This window comes from Trachemys scripta, chromosome 13, assembly GCF_013100865.1.
Source record: "Trachemys scripta elegans isolate TJP31775 chromosome 13, CAS_Tse_1.0, whole genome shotgun sequence".
In the NCBI taxonomy this organism is placed as follows: Eukaryota; Metazoa; Chordata; order Testudines; family Emydidae; genus Trachemys; species Trachemys scripta.
In genome coordinates this window covers 19,932,701-19,948,384 of record NC_048310.1, presented here as the reverse complement: position 1 = coordinate 19,948,384, position 15,684 = coordinate 19,932,701, and the positions used below count along the sequence as shown (strand labels likewise).

The 15,684-nt window shown below is 40.6% G+C and overlaps 1 protein-coding gene across 4 annotated transcripts in view; it reads left to right on the top strand.

Moving 5' to 3' along the window:
• The window catches only part of LSM14A (LSM14A mRNA processing body assembly factor), a 33,320-nt gene extending 18,458 nt beyond the window's left edge, over positions 1 to 14,862 (top strand). For 2 of the 4 annotated variants that reach the window (XM_034788283.1, XM_034788282.1), the window contains exons 5-10: positions 2,381 to 2,557; positions 2,913 to 2,978; positions 3,720 to 3,899; positions 9,801 to 9,969; positions 10,688 to 10,916; positions 12,951 to 14,862. In XM_034788283.1, coding sequence (XP_034644174.1) covers positions 2,381 to 2,557; positions 2,913 to 2,978; positions 3,720 to 3,899; positions 9,801 to 9,969; positions 10,688 to 10,916; positions 12,951 to 12,974 — 845 coding nt within the window. In that variant the 3' untranslated portion in view covers positions 12,975 to 14,862. Of the gene's footprint in view, positions 1 to 2,380; positions 2,558 to 2,912; positions 2,979 to 3,719; positions 3,900 to 9,797; positions 9,970 to 10,687; positions 10,917 to 12,950 lie in introns of all 4 variants that reach the window. The other 2 variants (XM_034788280.1, XM_034788279.1) reach the window with 1 other exon arrangement.
• Positions 14,863 to 15,684: the final 822 nt, after the last annotated feature.

Below are 15,684 nucleotides of genomic sequence, written 5' to 3'. Positions count from 1 at the left end.
CTAAAATATATTCCATAACAAAAGTGTCTCTGGCCAAGACAAGCAAGAAAAGGGTGTTGTCTTTGTTCCTTAACTTGCTGTATTGCATGTAGTTATGCGGTACTTAGAGCACTGGTCACCACCCAGAGAATTTCTTCTACAAAAAAAGTTAAACTGCTTAGTTCAGATTGTTTAAAATAAACATTGAATGTAGTTAATGTGAATTTTTGTAATTGTTGTTGGGGAATTCCTTGATTAATTTCATAGATAGCATGATAAACATTAAGTTCTCCGATGTATATGGGCTGAGGGACTTCTAAAATTCTACTTGACCCTGCTGTGAAGCCTTTATTCCTTATGTTACGCTTTTCTTAATATCCTTGGAGCTATTCAGTTATATTGTCAGTATCACTACAAATTCAAATACAGAATCACAGAAGTGAAGGACTGGGAGGGACCTCAGTTGGTCATCTAGTCCTGTCCCCTGCACTCAAGGCAGGACTATGTAATAACTAAACCATTCCTGATAATGTTTGTCTAACCTGTTCTTAAAAACCTCCAATGAAGGAGATACCACAGCCTCCCTAGGCAGTTTGTTTCAGTACTTAACTACCCTGACTGGAAGTTTTTCCTAATGTCCAACCTAAACCTCCCTTGCTGCAATTTAAGTCTATTGCTTCTTGTCCTAATCTCAGAGGTTAATGAGAACAATTTTTCATCCTTCTCCTTGTAACAACATTTTATGTACTTGAAAACTGTTATGTCTTCCTCCTCTGCTCCCCATCTTCTCTTCAGACTAAACAAACCTATTTTTTTTCAATCTTGCCTCATAAGTCATGTTTTTTTAGACCTTAAATCTTTTTTGTTGATCTCCTCTGGACTTTTTCCAGTTTGTCCACATCTTTCCTGAAATGTGGTACCCAGAACTGGATACAATACTCTAGCTGAGGCCTCATAAGCATGGAGAAGAACAGAATTACTTTTCATGTCTTGCTTAAAACACTCCTTACAACATCTGCTTTTTAAAGTGGCATGTGGGGGGTAAGCCATTGAACCCAACAGTAATGGAAATTGCCTGGCCAAATCTCTATGGCATATTTAAAAAAAAAAAGGAAAGTTCAGGAGTAAAGTCTCCCGAAAATATCCTTTTATTAGTGGCATTAGGGTGGTGAGGAAAAACTGAACAGCAGACTTATTTTTTTTCTTTTAAAAAATAAAAAAATTGGTCTTCATTTTGTTTCCCTTCGATCCTCCATTTATTAAAAGATGAAAAAAATATTTAACTTTGTTAATAGATTTATCTTCTGTCAAGGTTTAGGTAAACTTTGTGATCAGAGACTAACAGATTCTTCTTTTCAGGATCCATAATAGAATCAGGTTTCAGAGTAGCAGCCTGTTCTTTTTATAATAGAATCAGTTACCAAAGTTGTTATATTAGTAGAAATGATGCTGCAATAACTGGGAAAGTGTGTTGAACATTCAAACTCAACTATTAAAAGAAAAGATTGGGTTTTTTTCTATGGATATATTTAAAATTGTATGGTCTTTAGAACTAATGTGTAAGATGTAGTCTTGGGTTGAAGGCTTTACCTGCCTAAACCTTCCAGTCAGGCATCAGCAAGATTTTTGGCACCTATTTGGCACTCATTCCTTGTTTCAGATCCTAGGCCTAGGTTGTGGCTTAATTTAAAAAAAAAAAAGGGGGGGGGCAGTGGGTTCATTCACTCTCTAATCTCTTGGAATCTGAATCACAAGTGAGGTTTTTTTGTTTTTGTTTTTTTCCTTTTTCTAGCAGAAATTTGTCAACATCACTCATGCTATCCTGCGGTTTATGCATGTCTGGGTGTCTCTATTCAAGAGATACCTGCTACTGCAGCCATAGGCATGTTGCAAATCAGGATTGAAGTGTATGAACAGAACTCTGTGAAGAAGCTTACACAGCTCATCTGCCTGCATTATAGCTGGCACTAGCCATTGCTGTTCATTAATTTGTAGAACATTCACACAGCAATACACTAAATTAATTATATAGATAAGTATAGATCTGCCATTGGGAGGGCAGTTACCTTCTACTCAGTCTTCACAGAAAGGAAGAGGGAAGAGTATTTCCTACCACCCAAACATCAGAAAATTCCATTCCATAGCTAAAACACTCTTGGCTGGGTTGGTAGGAATTAATTGTCCTACCCATTTTTTTTTCTTTTAGACTGGGGGAAGGGGAATTGCTATATATCTCTTCAGTCTGGATTAGTGGATCTGAGGGTGCAGAAATATTTATTTCCTCTTTGGACACAGCTGTCTTGACTGGTAAGGCAGATAACCCCTTCAGTCTAGATTGGTTGACTTGAGAGCCACAAATAAAATTTGTAGATAAGAAATGATCTCCCTGGTTACATTTTAGGTCGTTCAAGTCCTCAGATAGACCACTTGAGAAAGAGCCCAACCATGGAACAAGCAGTACAAACAGCTTCAGCCCATTTACCTGCTCCAGCACCTGTTGGGAGAAGGAGTCCTATACCAGCCAGACCTTTCGCATCTGGTAGCCAAAAATCTTTAGAGAATCAGGAGCACAGACGAGGTAGAACTTTGGATATTTTCCTTTTACCTGTCTTGTGCTTTCTCCTTTGAATGGTTTATGGATTCCTTTTAAGTGAGGTTTTAAAGTTTATTTTTATTCATACTGCATAATGGTAGTTTATGTGCCAGTGGAGGTCTGAAATCTCATCTTTTTTACCCAATGAATTCTAGTAATCTTAACTTGTTTAATTTTTCTTAAATTAAAAAACATATTTCCATCATTAGGGTGGGGGAATTGTTATAATTCTGTTAAGCTTTATCACCTATCTGATTTTGAAATTCTACATAACATAGTTGTGTACAGAAGAATGATAAAAAGATATGACTTGCTCGTCTACATTATTTTCCATCTGTAGCTGAAGCACACAAGGTTTCAAGATCAGAAAATGAGCAACTCAGAAATGAAAACAAGCGACAAATTGGTAAATTAAATCTGTTTTGAGAAAAACCTTACCTTTGTTTTATGAGATGTTAATTTTAAGGCTTTAGTAGCTAAATTATATGCGCATGCGCGCACACAACCTGCAAAACTCGTAACTGCTCACTTTATATTTTAGGAAAGTGATGGGAAACTTTTCTCTAGTTATAATTTATAAAGCTTAAAACCATGCAGACTTTCACTGCAGTACAGAGCACAGCAATATAGAAAATCCACCTAATTAGTTTTAAGGAACTGATGTCATTTACTTGTGGATGGTAACAGTTAGTGTTGAAATGGGATACCAGGAGCAAAAATCATGCATAAAGGAAACACCTGCCCTGATGGCAGTGCATTAAGTAGTGATTTGAATAGTGTTGTAAAAGCAAATATTAGTAACTAGATGATAAATACAGCAGGTGTGAAATGCAAAGCCCTGACCATTTATTATAGAAGTTGTCAAAGACTAAAATGCTGCAAACATCTTAAAATTCAAAACAGTATTTTTTTCACTGTTTTTCCTGACTTAAACCTTTGCTTAATCAAGGTAATCGAACATCCTCATGGAAGGCCTAACTTCTATTCTATTGTAGTATTTATTATAGGTGAATAAGATTGTGAGGTGCTCTCTGATACAACAGATATTTACTCACAAGAGATGCAGAAAGTTGGTGCATGAGATATAGACCTGTCATACTGGGCATTCTTAAAGTTGTGAATCTCTTCAAATCCTAAATTCTCACAGCTCCAGGTGGACCTTCAACACGAAGAGGCCGTGGTGGTCACCGTGGTGGCAGAGGACGATTTGGTATTAGGCGGGATGGCCCAATGAAGTTTGAGAAGGACTTTGACTTTGAAAGTGCAAATGCACAATTCAACAAGGAGGAAATTGATAGAGAATTTCATAATAAACTTAAATTAAAAGGTAAACTCACTTCTGTTCTAGATTTCAGCATGGGAAAATAAGAAATAGTTTGTGTGGCTTAATAAAGCAAAGGCTCTTTTGGGAAAATTTCTTTAAAGGCCATATCATTGCTTTCTAGAAACTGATGGAAAATAGATACCATGAAAAAAAACTAACAGATTTGTTTCTTTATGTATTAATGGCTTGAAAGACTTCTAAACAATATTTGGCTCAGTATTTTAGGCTGGGTTTTTTAAAGAATTTTGTTTTCAATTCTGAAGTACAGAATATCCAAAATTGTGCTACTTAGCAGTAGCAGGTGTATTTTCTAGCATCCCTGTTTATGAGCAATCTTTCCCAATAGGAAAAGGTAGTAAATGTTTGAGCTCTGGAAAGATGGTGGGATGTAGGGAAAAAAATCAATGGATTATGCTCCAACTCTGGAACTTTTTAATATATTTAACTCCCTAGCCAATTTTTTAAGTCAGTCAATAGTCCATTAATTCAGTACATGAAAGTCAAATGAGATACCAAAATGAGAATTTGGGGCAAATATTTTCATTGGAGAGGAGGATGTATGTGGTCTTTTTTTTTTTTTTTTTTTTCTCTGCCAGTGTATCCATTTGTTGTTCTTTGCCTTTCTCCTCCTCTAGGAGCAGCCAGAGGAGGAGTAGTTATTTGAGTGATTGTACATGTCCATTGCACTATAGGGGTGTGCGCACTAGGGGTGCTGGAACAGGGGGGGTCATGTGGCAATGGCCCCACCACTTTTAAAAGTGAGAGAGCATAGCCCTCTTTTTACCTGGTTGTGGGGGCAAAAAGGGGTGGCTTTGGGGGAAGTGGAGGCGCAGGGTTTTTTGGGAGGAGAGGTGGCGTGGTATCCGTCGGGTCGATTCTGGCACCCTCATGTGCTTTGTGCTCATAGTGCCAGTATAAAGACCTGGCAACTTGTGCCCCCTTACTGCCTGTGATGGTCGCTGGAACTGCTCTCCTTGCTACAGCAAGCTATTCTCTGGACTTTTTCCTTTGTTTTTTTTCTGAACTTTTAGAGTGTAAATCACTGAAGGAGAAGTGTCAGCTAGATTAACTGAGTTTCAACTGCTCATTATCAACTGAGTTTCATCTGCTCCCAGTTCCAAGGCGTGCCCCAGTCAATGGGCTTCAAGCCCTGTGCCTCCTGCAACAGGGCTTTGTCTTTGAGTTGCCGAAAGTGTTTGGGTGAGGCTCACAGAGATTGCTGTCAGATCTGCCATGGTTTTAAGCTTCATACAAAGAAGGACTGGGAGGCTGGCTAACGTTCCTATTGATGGAAGTGGTGCTCAGTCCTTCCTCCGAGCTGAGCCGGTTGGACTCAGCACCGAGAATCTCAATGTCGGTGAGGAGGCCTCCTCCCGCTGAGCAGCACTGAGATTTCTGCTTGCCATTCTTGGCCGAGAGGGAACGTTCTCTACATCGGAACAAGGCTAGGCATGGAGAGCGGAGTGCAACCTAGGTTGGACCATTCCTCTGCCTCAGTTTTGCAGGCAGCACCATTGACTCCAGCCTGTACGCAGGCACCGTTGAATCCGGCCCCAGATGAGTTGTTGACACCGGAGGGAGAGTGGTGCCAGCACAATTGCAGTGCCATCCATTCCCGAGGCATTTGCCACAGCCAGAAACCTCCTGGTGCTCTAGGTACTGCCATCACCGGCAGTACAAGAGTCGTCAGTGCCGGTGGGCAGGAGGGAGCAGGTAGCTCCTAGCTGCCATCTGATTCTGGGCCGCACAATACCATCCAGGGGGAAACCGTCCTTGCTAATTCCGGTGCAAGCTTCCCTGCCCCAGAACCGATCTCCAGCACCGGTGGGAACCGCACCTCCATTGTCCACAAAGTAAGGCTCATCCTTGGAGTCAGAGGTTGAATTGTACCCCTCTTGCCCAAGGAGTCACCCCCATAATCCTTCCGGTCTCCCGGCCCCGCCATGAACCCAGCCACAGGGATGCCTCCGACTTTTTGGCCTGGTGGTCATTGGCCTTTACCTATGTAGTGACCTTTTTTGAACCCATGGGCATTCCCCCCACATCCCTCCCTTCCCCCTCACTTCCCCCCCATGCCAGGGCCCCATTCAAGATGCTCCTTCTTGATGGCCTCTGAAAGAAGGACACCTGTCCCATTGGCCAGCACGTTTTTTTATCAGCTCCACCCAGATATTCCAGGGGTTCGAAACTGTCCTCTTCATGGGACGCCTGAAGGCATTATACCAGTTCCTATATCACTGGATCCTGTGTCCCCTTCGTTTTCAAACCGCCTGTTCCACTTCATCTCAGCATGGTCTCCCATCGCCACAGACCATGGGGTGCTGAACACCGTGGAGGTGGGTTATATGTCGCCCCCCACTCTCCAGTCGCTCTTCAGGGAACCCTCTTACAAGCAACTTCTAGCCCAGGAGGTGCAAGCCCTCCCGGTGGGAGCCGTGGAAGAGGTTCCATAGGACTTAAGAGGGAAGGTGTTTTACTCACGCTATTTTCTAATCCCGAAAGCCAAGGGTGGCCTCAGACCTATTCTAGACCTGTGCTGCCTCAACAGCTACCTCAAGAGGCTGAAGTTTCATATGGTCTGTCTAGCTTCCATCATCCACTTCCTGGGGCCTAGTAAGCTTCCCTGGATTTAAGAGACGCCTATTTCCACATTCCAATTTTCCAAGGCCACGAAAGGTTTCTCACGTTTTTCATGAACAAAACCCGCTACCAATTTGTGGTCGTCCTGTTTGGCTTGTTGGCAGCCCCACAGGTCTTTATAAAGTGTATGGCAGTAGTGACGGCTTTCTTGAGAAGATGGGGTGGGGGAAGAAGGGATGTGCAAATCTGCCCCAACTGGCTAGTCAAAGGCTGATCCAAAGCTTAAGCAGAATCCAGCATCTGCCTCAGACAGTCAACTTTCCAGGCCCTGGGCCTGCTAATAAATGAGCAGAAGTCTATCTTCACTCTGGTACAAAGGATAGAATTGATCAGAGTGGTACTTGACTCCACCCAGGCCAGGACCTTCCTCCCAGAGGGCCAGTTTCAGGCAATTACATCACTAATAGCGCACATCAAGAACCACCATTTCTGTCTCAGACTTTTAGGCTACGTGGCCTCATGCATGTATGTGGTGCAACGTGCAAGGCTACACCTCAGGTCCCTTCAGGCTTGGCTTGCTTCAGTGTACTCACCAAACTGCCATTATCTGGACTCGGTTCTCAGAGTCCTCCCCTGGTCTTCACCTCCCTCGATTGGTAGTGGAACCCTCAGAGGGTCTGCACAGGTATTCCCTAGTCTTGGACATGTCAGAGTTAAGCTGGGGAGCTCATGTAGGGCCCCTCAGAACCTGAGGCCTGTGGTCCCCCAGAAGAGCTTTTGTTACATGTCGTCCGTCACATTTCAAGCTCACTGACAACACCGCAGCCATGTGCAAGGAGTCCTAAACAGGCAGGGAGAAGTGTTCTCCTTCCCCCTGTGTCACCTAAACCTCAGCACTCTCCACCTGACATTATGGAAGCTCCATGGCTGAATAGCGCAGAGTTAGTCTGCTCAGAACAGGTCTGCCAAGTCCTATTAGGTAGCAGGAAGACCTCTACCAGAGCTACTTACCTCACCAAGTGGAAGCGTTTTTCTGTTTGGGGTTCCCAACTCAATCTCTTGCCTATGCAATTGTTGATTCAGACTGTTCTTAAGTGCGCGCGCGCACACACTCTCTCTCTCTAGATGGCCTATCCGTTTTCTCACACGAGACATCCATTCCTTTCCTCAAGGACCTGGAAAGGCTATACCCTCAAATTCTGAGCCCATCCCCCTGTGGGACCTAAACATGGTTCTATCAAAACTCACGGGCTTCCCATTTGAGCCACTGGCAATGTGCCCCCTGTCATACCTTTCCTGGAAGATGGCCTTTCTGGTGGCTATTACTTCGGCCAGAAGAATCTCTGAGATCCGTGCCCCTACATCAGAGCCCCTGTCCATTGTAGTCTTTAAGGACAAGGTGCAGTTGCACCCTCTCCCTGCTTTCCTCCCGAAGGTGGTTTCACAGTATTCTATCTGAAACCACATGTGAATAGGGAGGAGCAACAGCTCCATTCTCTAGATGTCAGATGCACCCTAGCATTTTATATTGATAGGACCAAACCATTCCATAGATTCACTCAACTCTTCATAGCAATAGCTGATAGAATGAAAGGCCTCCCCATTTCCGCTCAGCGGATCTCCTCCTGGATCACATCATGCATTCGCACACGTTACAAACAGGCAGGTGTTCCACTGCCAGTTATCCTGACTGCCCATTCCATGAGGGCGCAAGCTTCATCAGCGGCGTTTCTGGCCCAGGTCCCTATCTAGGACATCTCCAGAGCAGCAACTTGTTCGTCAGTACATACATTTTCTACTTACTGTGCCATTACTCAACAGGCCAGGGCTGATGCCAATTCCAGACGCGCTGTTTTACAGTCCAACCTAACCTGAGTTACTGCTTGGGAACCAGCTACAATGGAATGGACATGTCTGTGCAATCACTTGAAGAAAAAATGGTTACTAATCTTTCTGTAACTGTTGTTCTTCGAGATGTGTTGCACATGGCCATTCCACAACCCGTTCTCCTACCCCTCTTCAGAGTTATCCAGAAAGAAAGAACTGAGAGGTGCAGATTGGCTGGGCGCTTTATAGTGGGGCTATGAGCGCACGGCACTAGCGAGCACCCAATGGATACCACCGAGGAATAAACTTCCGGCGGCTGTGCTTGGAGCGCGCCCCCCCCCCCCCCCCCCCCCCCCCCCCCCCCCCCCCCCCCCCCGAGTGGAATGGACATGTGCAGCACATCTCAAAGAAAAACAGTTATGGAAAGGTTAGTAACTGTTTTTAGAGCTCTGTAATGCAAGAGTTTAAAATGTGGGGACTGGCAAAAAATAAAATCAGATTTTTTGTGGCCATTTTTATGTAGAAAGGGCTTCTTCGCTGCCCTGTTACTGGTGGTGGTCTGTCTTGGGTAGATGTCTTGAACGAAGATGCTGCTTTACATGTTCGTTTGAGGAAGTGTATGCAGTGTGTGGCAGTAGACCAGTGAAGGTTACTAACACATAGTGCTAAGGGGAAGTGTTGTAAATATTTAACATCGATGTGCACAAAGTTCAGTTTTTGATGTATCATTTTATTTTTTCCTTTTTTGGCAAGGCATTGAGATCCGAGCAAGATAATTTAACTTTTGGGGACTATTACAGAACTGGCTAACTTAGCAATGCACTATAACATTGCAGTGGAGTCCTCTATAGTATATCAGAAGTTCTTTTGATAAACCTCAATCCTTAAAGAGGATGAAGAAGCAAAGTTTTTTTTTTTTATGTATTTGTCATTAATTATATGTTCTGTTCATGTATGTTAAATGATAGATCTTTAGTCCTGTTAAGAATCTAATAAATTCACACTTCAATACAAGTATAACACACATTATCCATAACTATAAAATGATTTTAATATCTCATCTACTAATACCACCTTATTTAATCTGCAAAAACTCAAGAGGACCTCAGTCCACTGGACAGCAATAACACAAACCCTAATTTAGAAGGTCTAGGTAATAGATGGCTACAGTTGTGACTATTTACATTTGGATACTCACCTTCTCTCAATGGTGTTATCTCATGGTTATTCCCATGTATTAGATCTTCAAGAAGTTTTCCCTTTAAATTATGAGAGTCATAACTAACTGCTATATATGTTCTTTCATATGGGAACCATATGAAGGTCAGATTTTTTTAAACACTGTTCCACTTTTTATGTTTAGGCTTTAGAATTTTTTTATTTTAAAAATTCGTTGTTTTTATTATGGGGTTAAATTTTGTCACAAGTTAGTGTTGCCCTTTTCTGTTAAATCTTATTAGAATGGAGGAATTCTGATTATTTTTATTTTTCTAGAAGATAAACTTGAGAAACCAGAGAAGCCTGTAAATGGGGAAGATAAAGGAGACTCAGGTGTTGACACCCAAAACAGTGAAGGAAATGCTGATGAAGAAGATCCACTTGGACCCAACTGCTACTATGACAAAACCAAATCCTTTTTTGATAACATCTCTTGTGATGACAATAGGTATGCCCTGCAATGGGAAGCCCATTATTCTCCTCTGTGCATGTCTATTTCATAATACAGTGCATCAGCATTAATTTGTTTATAGATTAAAAATGAAGTTCGTGACTATGGTTGGAAAGCAACCAAAGTTCAAGTCCCACTTGCAGTTTCCCAGTATAAAAATATGCAGAATAAACACAGGTCCTTTGAGTGATGCACTTTTTGAGAGTTGATTCAGTGCTTCCCCAGTGATGCACTGTTAGCAGGAAGACAACAATTTGGATTTCTATAACTTCTTTGCACCAGTTGGAGGTTCAGTGCTGTTTCAGTGCCATCAGATAGAGAAAATAGAAAACTAAGGCCTAATTTCAAGTTTCCTGGTACTAATTTTTTCAATTTCCTGTTTGAATCAACATAGAGCCTTTGTAATTGTGCAGAATGTAGCATACATACGGCAGCATTCCATCTTAAAGTGAAATTCTCAGTGCAATATTACAGTATATAGCTACAGTAAAATATTCCTTTCCATTATACTAAAAGGATTATGCCAGGCATTCAAATACCTACAAATAGGTATCACAGCAAGCAAAACTTAAATATGAAAGATAAGCGGAAGTGTTCATTTTAGTGCATTTTGTGATGACTTGGGTGCTGCTGGACAGGCTCTCTCATTGTAGGCTGCTTCAAAATGAAAGTTTAGACAAATTTTAAAGGGATCTTATTGCTTTATATGTGATAGAGAACGGAGACCAACCTGGGCTGAAGAAAGAAGGTTAAATGCGGAGACTTTCGGCATACCACTGCGTTCAAATCGTGGTCGTGGCGGCTACCGCGGTAGAGGAGGAATTGGTTTCCGTGGTGGCAGAGGACGTGGAGGTGGAAGAGGTGGCTTTGGCGCTCCTCGAGGATTTCGTGGCGGATTCAGAGGTGGTCGTGGAGGCAGGGAGTTTGCTGACTTTGAATATAGGGTAATAATAATATATTTGTATTAATAGAATTTTGTTTAGTGCAATTTGAAGGATTTATCTTCTTAATTACGTTCTCAATAAGAACATAGGACCTGATCCAGTGCCCTTTGGGATTGTACAGTCAGGAAAGGCTGTTGGAACAGAGGCATTTCTTAAGCAGTATTCTGAAAATACAAGGATTTGAAGAGGAGGGTTGAACTCTTTTTGTAGCTTAAAGTCGTTTACTGCAGGATTTATCACCCATTTTTAACCTTTCACAGTAAACAAAATAAATATTAGAAGCTTTAAAATTATTTCCACAGTTCTGGTATTTTCTTTGATGGAGAAACACATAGTTTTCTAAGACAGCAGTAAGCCGCTTTAAGCTCTTATCCTGATCAAGCATTTCATACTCAAGTTACCTCTGCAGTCTTCCACAAAAACAACTGTTCTTTAGGGATTCAATTCACTCCCATACTGAGGGGTCAGCACAAGGCCTATGCAGTTGTTAAATCCCTCTTAAACCCTCAGAGTAGGATGTTAGTTGAGTTTAGAGATGCAGATGCCTTGAGTTGGCCCTCTGCAAAAGTCTCATTTCAACTCTAAAGAATCAAACTGAGAATTAAGCCAGAATAGTTTCTGATGTGCTTATAAATTGCTCTTATGCAAGGTCTGATGAAGATGATTATTTTCACTTTTTGACATTATAAAAACTGTGCCATGGAATGCTGCACAGGGATAGGAAGAACTTAGAAGAAAGGGAATTTCCCATGTCATCCACTGTTGAAACAGCAAAAATAGCTCAAATTTATCCATACTTCCTTACTGTCTTAAATAAAGTGTCTTAATTATATAAATAGAACATTTAAGAAAGCTTAAAGTTCCCCCAAGCATAAGAGATAAGAAAATAGTTGCCCAACTGAAATAGTTCGTGTTCAGGATGGGCTGAGCCACTGAGTTAAGTGAGAAGTAGAGTCCTCCCCCCAAAGTATATAAACTCTAAAACAACCACCTCAAAAACTTATATGATGTACTCCTTTGGAGTCATGATTGAGGTCGTATCTCCTCTGGTTTCTAGTGCCTTCTAGGAGGGGCAGAGCAGGTGGACTTCCCTAAGCAGCAACTGTCAAGTGATGCATTTGGTTAAAGGGACACTTCAGATAGATTTGGCACTTTTTTGGGGGGGAAAGGATTTTTGTTCTGTTTTTACTAAGAACCATAATTGGCCTGATCCTTTGCTGGGATAAGTCGTTATAGCGCCATTGATTCCAATATTGAAACTTTCATAACGTCACTATTTCAGTGAAAACCACTTGTATGGGAACTTCACATTTTCCCAAACATTGCATTGCTGCTCTAGAACCAGAAAGTTAGTCAGACCAGAAAAAATATTAGTGATAGTTTATTATCCACGCTGAGTGCCATACATCAAGTAAACAAAAATAGATAGAAGTAAGCTTATGTTAAAATTCTGGCCCAGGTTGAATACATGTTCTTGTGATAGTTCGCTTGGGAGGGAGGGGAGGCAGTTGTCAATTAGAAATTTTCATGATATTTTTCTGGTCCATTATGGAATCCTGAATTTTCTTGCATTGGCACAACTTCCTGACTGTGTCAAGCATTCTTCACCAACTGGTATGGGTTAGTCCTGTAGTTTTGAGCTGCTTTGGGAGCTGAGCATGCTTTAGCCAGTCAGTAGCATTGATATGGAGTGAGGCAGCATCTGAGGCTTGAGCAGAAGGGGGTGCATAATGCAGCAACTAGGCTGACTGGAAAGTTGATATCTTTACATAATCTATAATGCCATAAGTGTTTCCAAGCCTGGATGACGAGCCCCCTTTAAGTGTGCCAAACTATGAGGGGTGCATTGAATAGAAGTTAAATTAATTATAAAAAGCCGTTTTTCTGTGTTTCTTTTAATAGCCTTTGGGAAAGATACTGTGATGTCTTTTTTTTGGTGGCCATCTAAAATCAATTAATCGTTTTCCATATTCTCAAACTAGTTTGACTGCAAATCTGTTTGAACAAAATATAACATTCTGATGTCTCTTCTAGAAAGACAACAAAGTTTCGGCATAGTCTACAAGAAAGCTGGAACCAGGTGAACTTCTAGATCTTCATGGTCGAGAGAATTAGTTTCAGTCTTTGCAAAGAATGAAGTTAATTTGCTGTATACTTGTCACCAGCACTGGGATTTAACTATTTAATTTCAAAGGGGGGTAATGCAGTTACTTTTTGAAAAATGGCCATCTTTGAAAACAAGGAGCATTAAATATATTTGAGATAGAAGGGTAAGTAATTTCTTATGTATAGTTAGCTATAAAGCAGTACTTCGATGGAATTTAAGTATTTTTTCATCACTGAAAGGATTTTTCTTATTACTAAACTGTATTTAATAATTGCCGCAAGTTACAAGGACAATTGTATGCAGAAGGCCGTCGATACTGTGAGTGTTTTGATCCACTGAAGGTTGTTTTTTGGAAATCCTGTAATATCCCTTTTGAGATAGTTGTACTTTGTCAACTAGGGTGCTGGACAGTAGAAAACTTGCTTTGTCAGACAAATATGTACACACAGTAAATATTGTTTCTTAGGCAAAGGAAACTTTTTATATAGTTGTAAAATTCCATTATATCCCATTGCCAAAGAAACATTACAAACTTTGTATAGCTGTATAAAAAGCAACTAATTTTTTAAAGAATAAACATTTTTAAGTCAGCAAACATACTATGTTATTGCAAAAGTTGATATGCTAAAGAACACTGAGTTAGTTTGTTTTCTTAGTAGCTTTTCAGGCTTTAAATTTGTTTGATTTTTACATTTGGATTATAATGAAGATTTGAAAATGTTCTTCCATTATACAAAACTGGATACTCTTCTTTCTTGCAAGAACTTCATTTTGTAATGTCTGGCATATCACAGGATTTGACCAAATTAGGATTTTTCAAATAAGAACAAAAATAAAACATTTTGTTATATGTCAGAACTTGCAATTCATTTTACTTAGTGGTAAATATTCACTTTTTAAAAAATGGACCAGGCATATGAGTTAATATGCTCCTTCTAAAATGCTTGGGATGAAAATATGCCTCCATGTGTCAATTCTTGAAATGTTAACTTTGTTGTAATACCAGTAGACATAATCAATTTAAAGAGGATTCTTAGTGTTTGAAGTTGTTTGCATTTTGATAGACTCTAGCTTGGAGACATTAAAAATTCTGGTTGTTAGACCAGTAAACCCACAAATGACTTGGTATGGATTTTTTTGTCAATTCTAAATGACTAGTTACAACTTTTTGATATGTTTAAGTTATAATTGAAAAAGGAATCTGGTAATTTGCATTTGTATATGTATATGAAGGCCACAGGAATAAAGGGATCCAAAGATTAAAATTTTTTGATCTGATTTGCTCATTTTTGTTAACTTTATCCTCAAAATGTTCAGTGGTGATAAAGATGTGGAAAACTGCACTGTTGGAAAATTGGAATATTTAAAAGTGGTTGATAGAATCTTATCTTAATTTTATATCTTTTTGTATAGCACTACAAGGAAGTATTTTGTAATTGGTTTCCTTATTAAGGTCCAGTATTGGCAGCCGTAGAAGTTAGATAATATTGTTTAGTAATGTTTTTTGCATGTTATCAACAATGCCTTTTTGGGAACCACAAATCATGATCCTGAACAACTTCTGAGGTTTTTGAACATAAAGGCAAGTGCTGTTCTGTTGCAATAACCATGTATACTGTATGAGGTGTCCCAGGCTTATTTAAACAAGAGAAATTGTAAATATTACCAATGATTCATGCTGTGAAGGTCTTTGTTGATGCATCTTCCCCCACTCGTTTGGGTTACTAATTGGGGTGTTTTGTACCCCAGTAACTAGCAGCATGGCATACCTTCAGTGTACTTTGCTACATGAAAGTAAGGTTTTTATTTTAAGCCAGAATAAACAGTTCAATAAAATCAGTCTTTCTGAAAATTCTTTCTAGTTCTAGTAAGACTGGAGTAGGAGGAACAGATTATTAATCTGTTTTTCCAAGCAGATGTAAGAAGAACTGCGCTCTTCCCCCTTCATAATGCAAGCAGGGTAGCAGCAACTACCTCAGGCTCCTCTGTTCCTTCTAATCCTGTTTTCTGCTTTCTTCCTTTTCAAGCAAAGGGACAACGTAGACAAACAAAGGCAATACTAAGGAGAGGGGAAAACAAAATAAGAAAAAAGTCTTGTTTTTACAGTTCTTTTAAGCAAGCTACAGGAAGAACATGTGTGAAAGAAGGGAAGCTTACTCTCCTTTGGTTGCTTCCACTTGGGGGCCCAGCAGTCAGTACCAGCTAGAGATTCAGTGCGGCTCCAGACCAGCATCTATTAACCTACTCCCTGTTCAGGCTGCCCATGTGGATAGTCATTCTCTGCATCAGTGGCTCCATCTTTTAAGATAAACTCTGCTGCTCTGGGCCTTCCCTTCTTTTTCTTTCCAAAGCAAGTCAGGGCCTCCTGGGCCCCTCACGTTACCTATATAATCCCATTAGCATCAAGTTAATAAATTGAACACAGTGGTATTGCACAGATACAGAGAATAATTCAAGCTATACAATTTTTATATGGGTGCTGTATGAAAGAAACAGCCTGAATGTCAGAACCAAGGTGAGTTTGTGGATGCGAAAGGGGGTGTGTGTGGGGGTGTGTGTGTGTGGGGGGGGGGGGGGGGGTGTGAAGAGCACCACACAGCAGAATATTATTGACTTTTCAGGGTAGGGCTATATTTTTCTACCATGCTACTCCTTATAAAT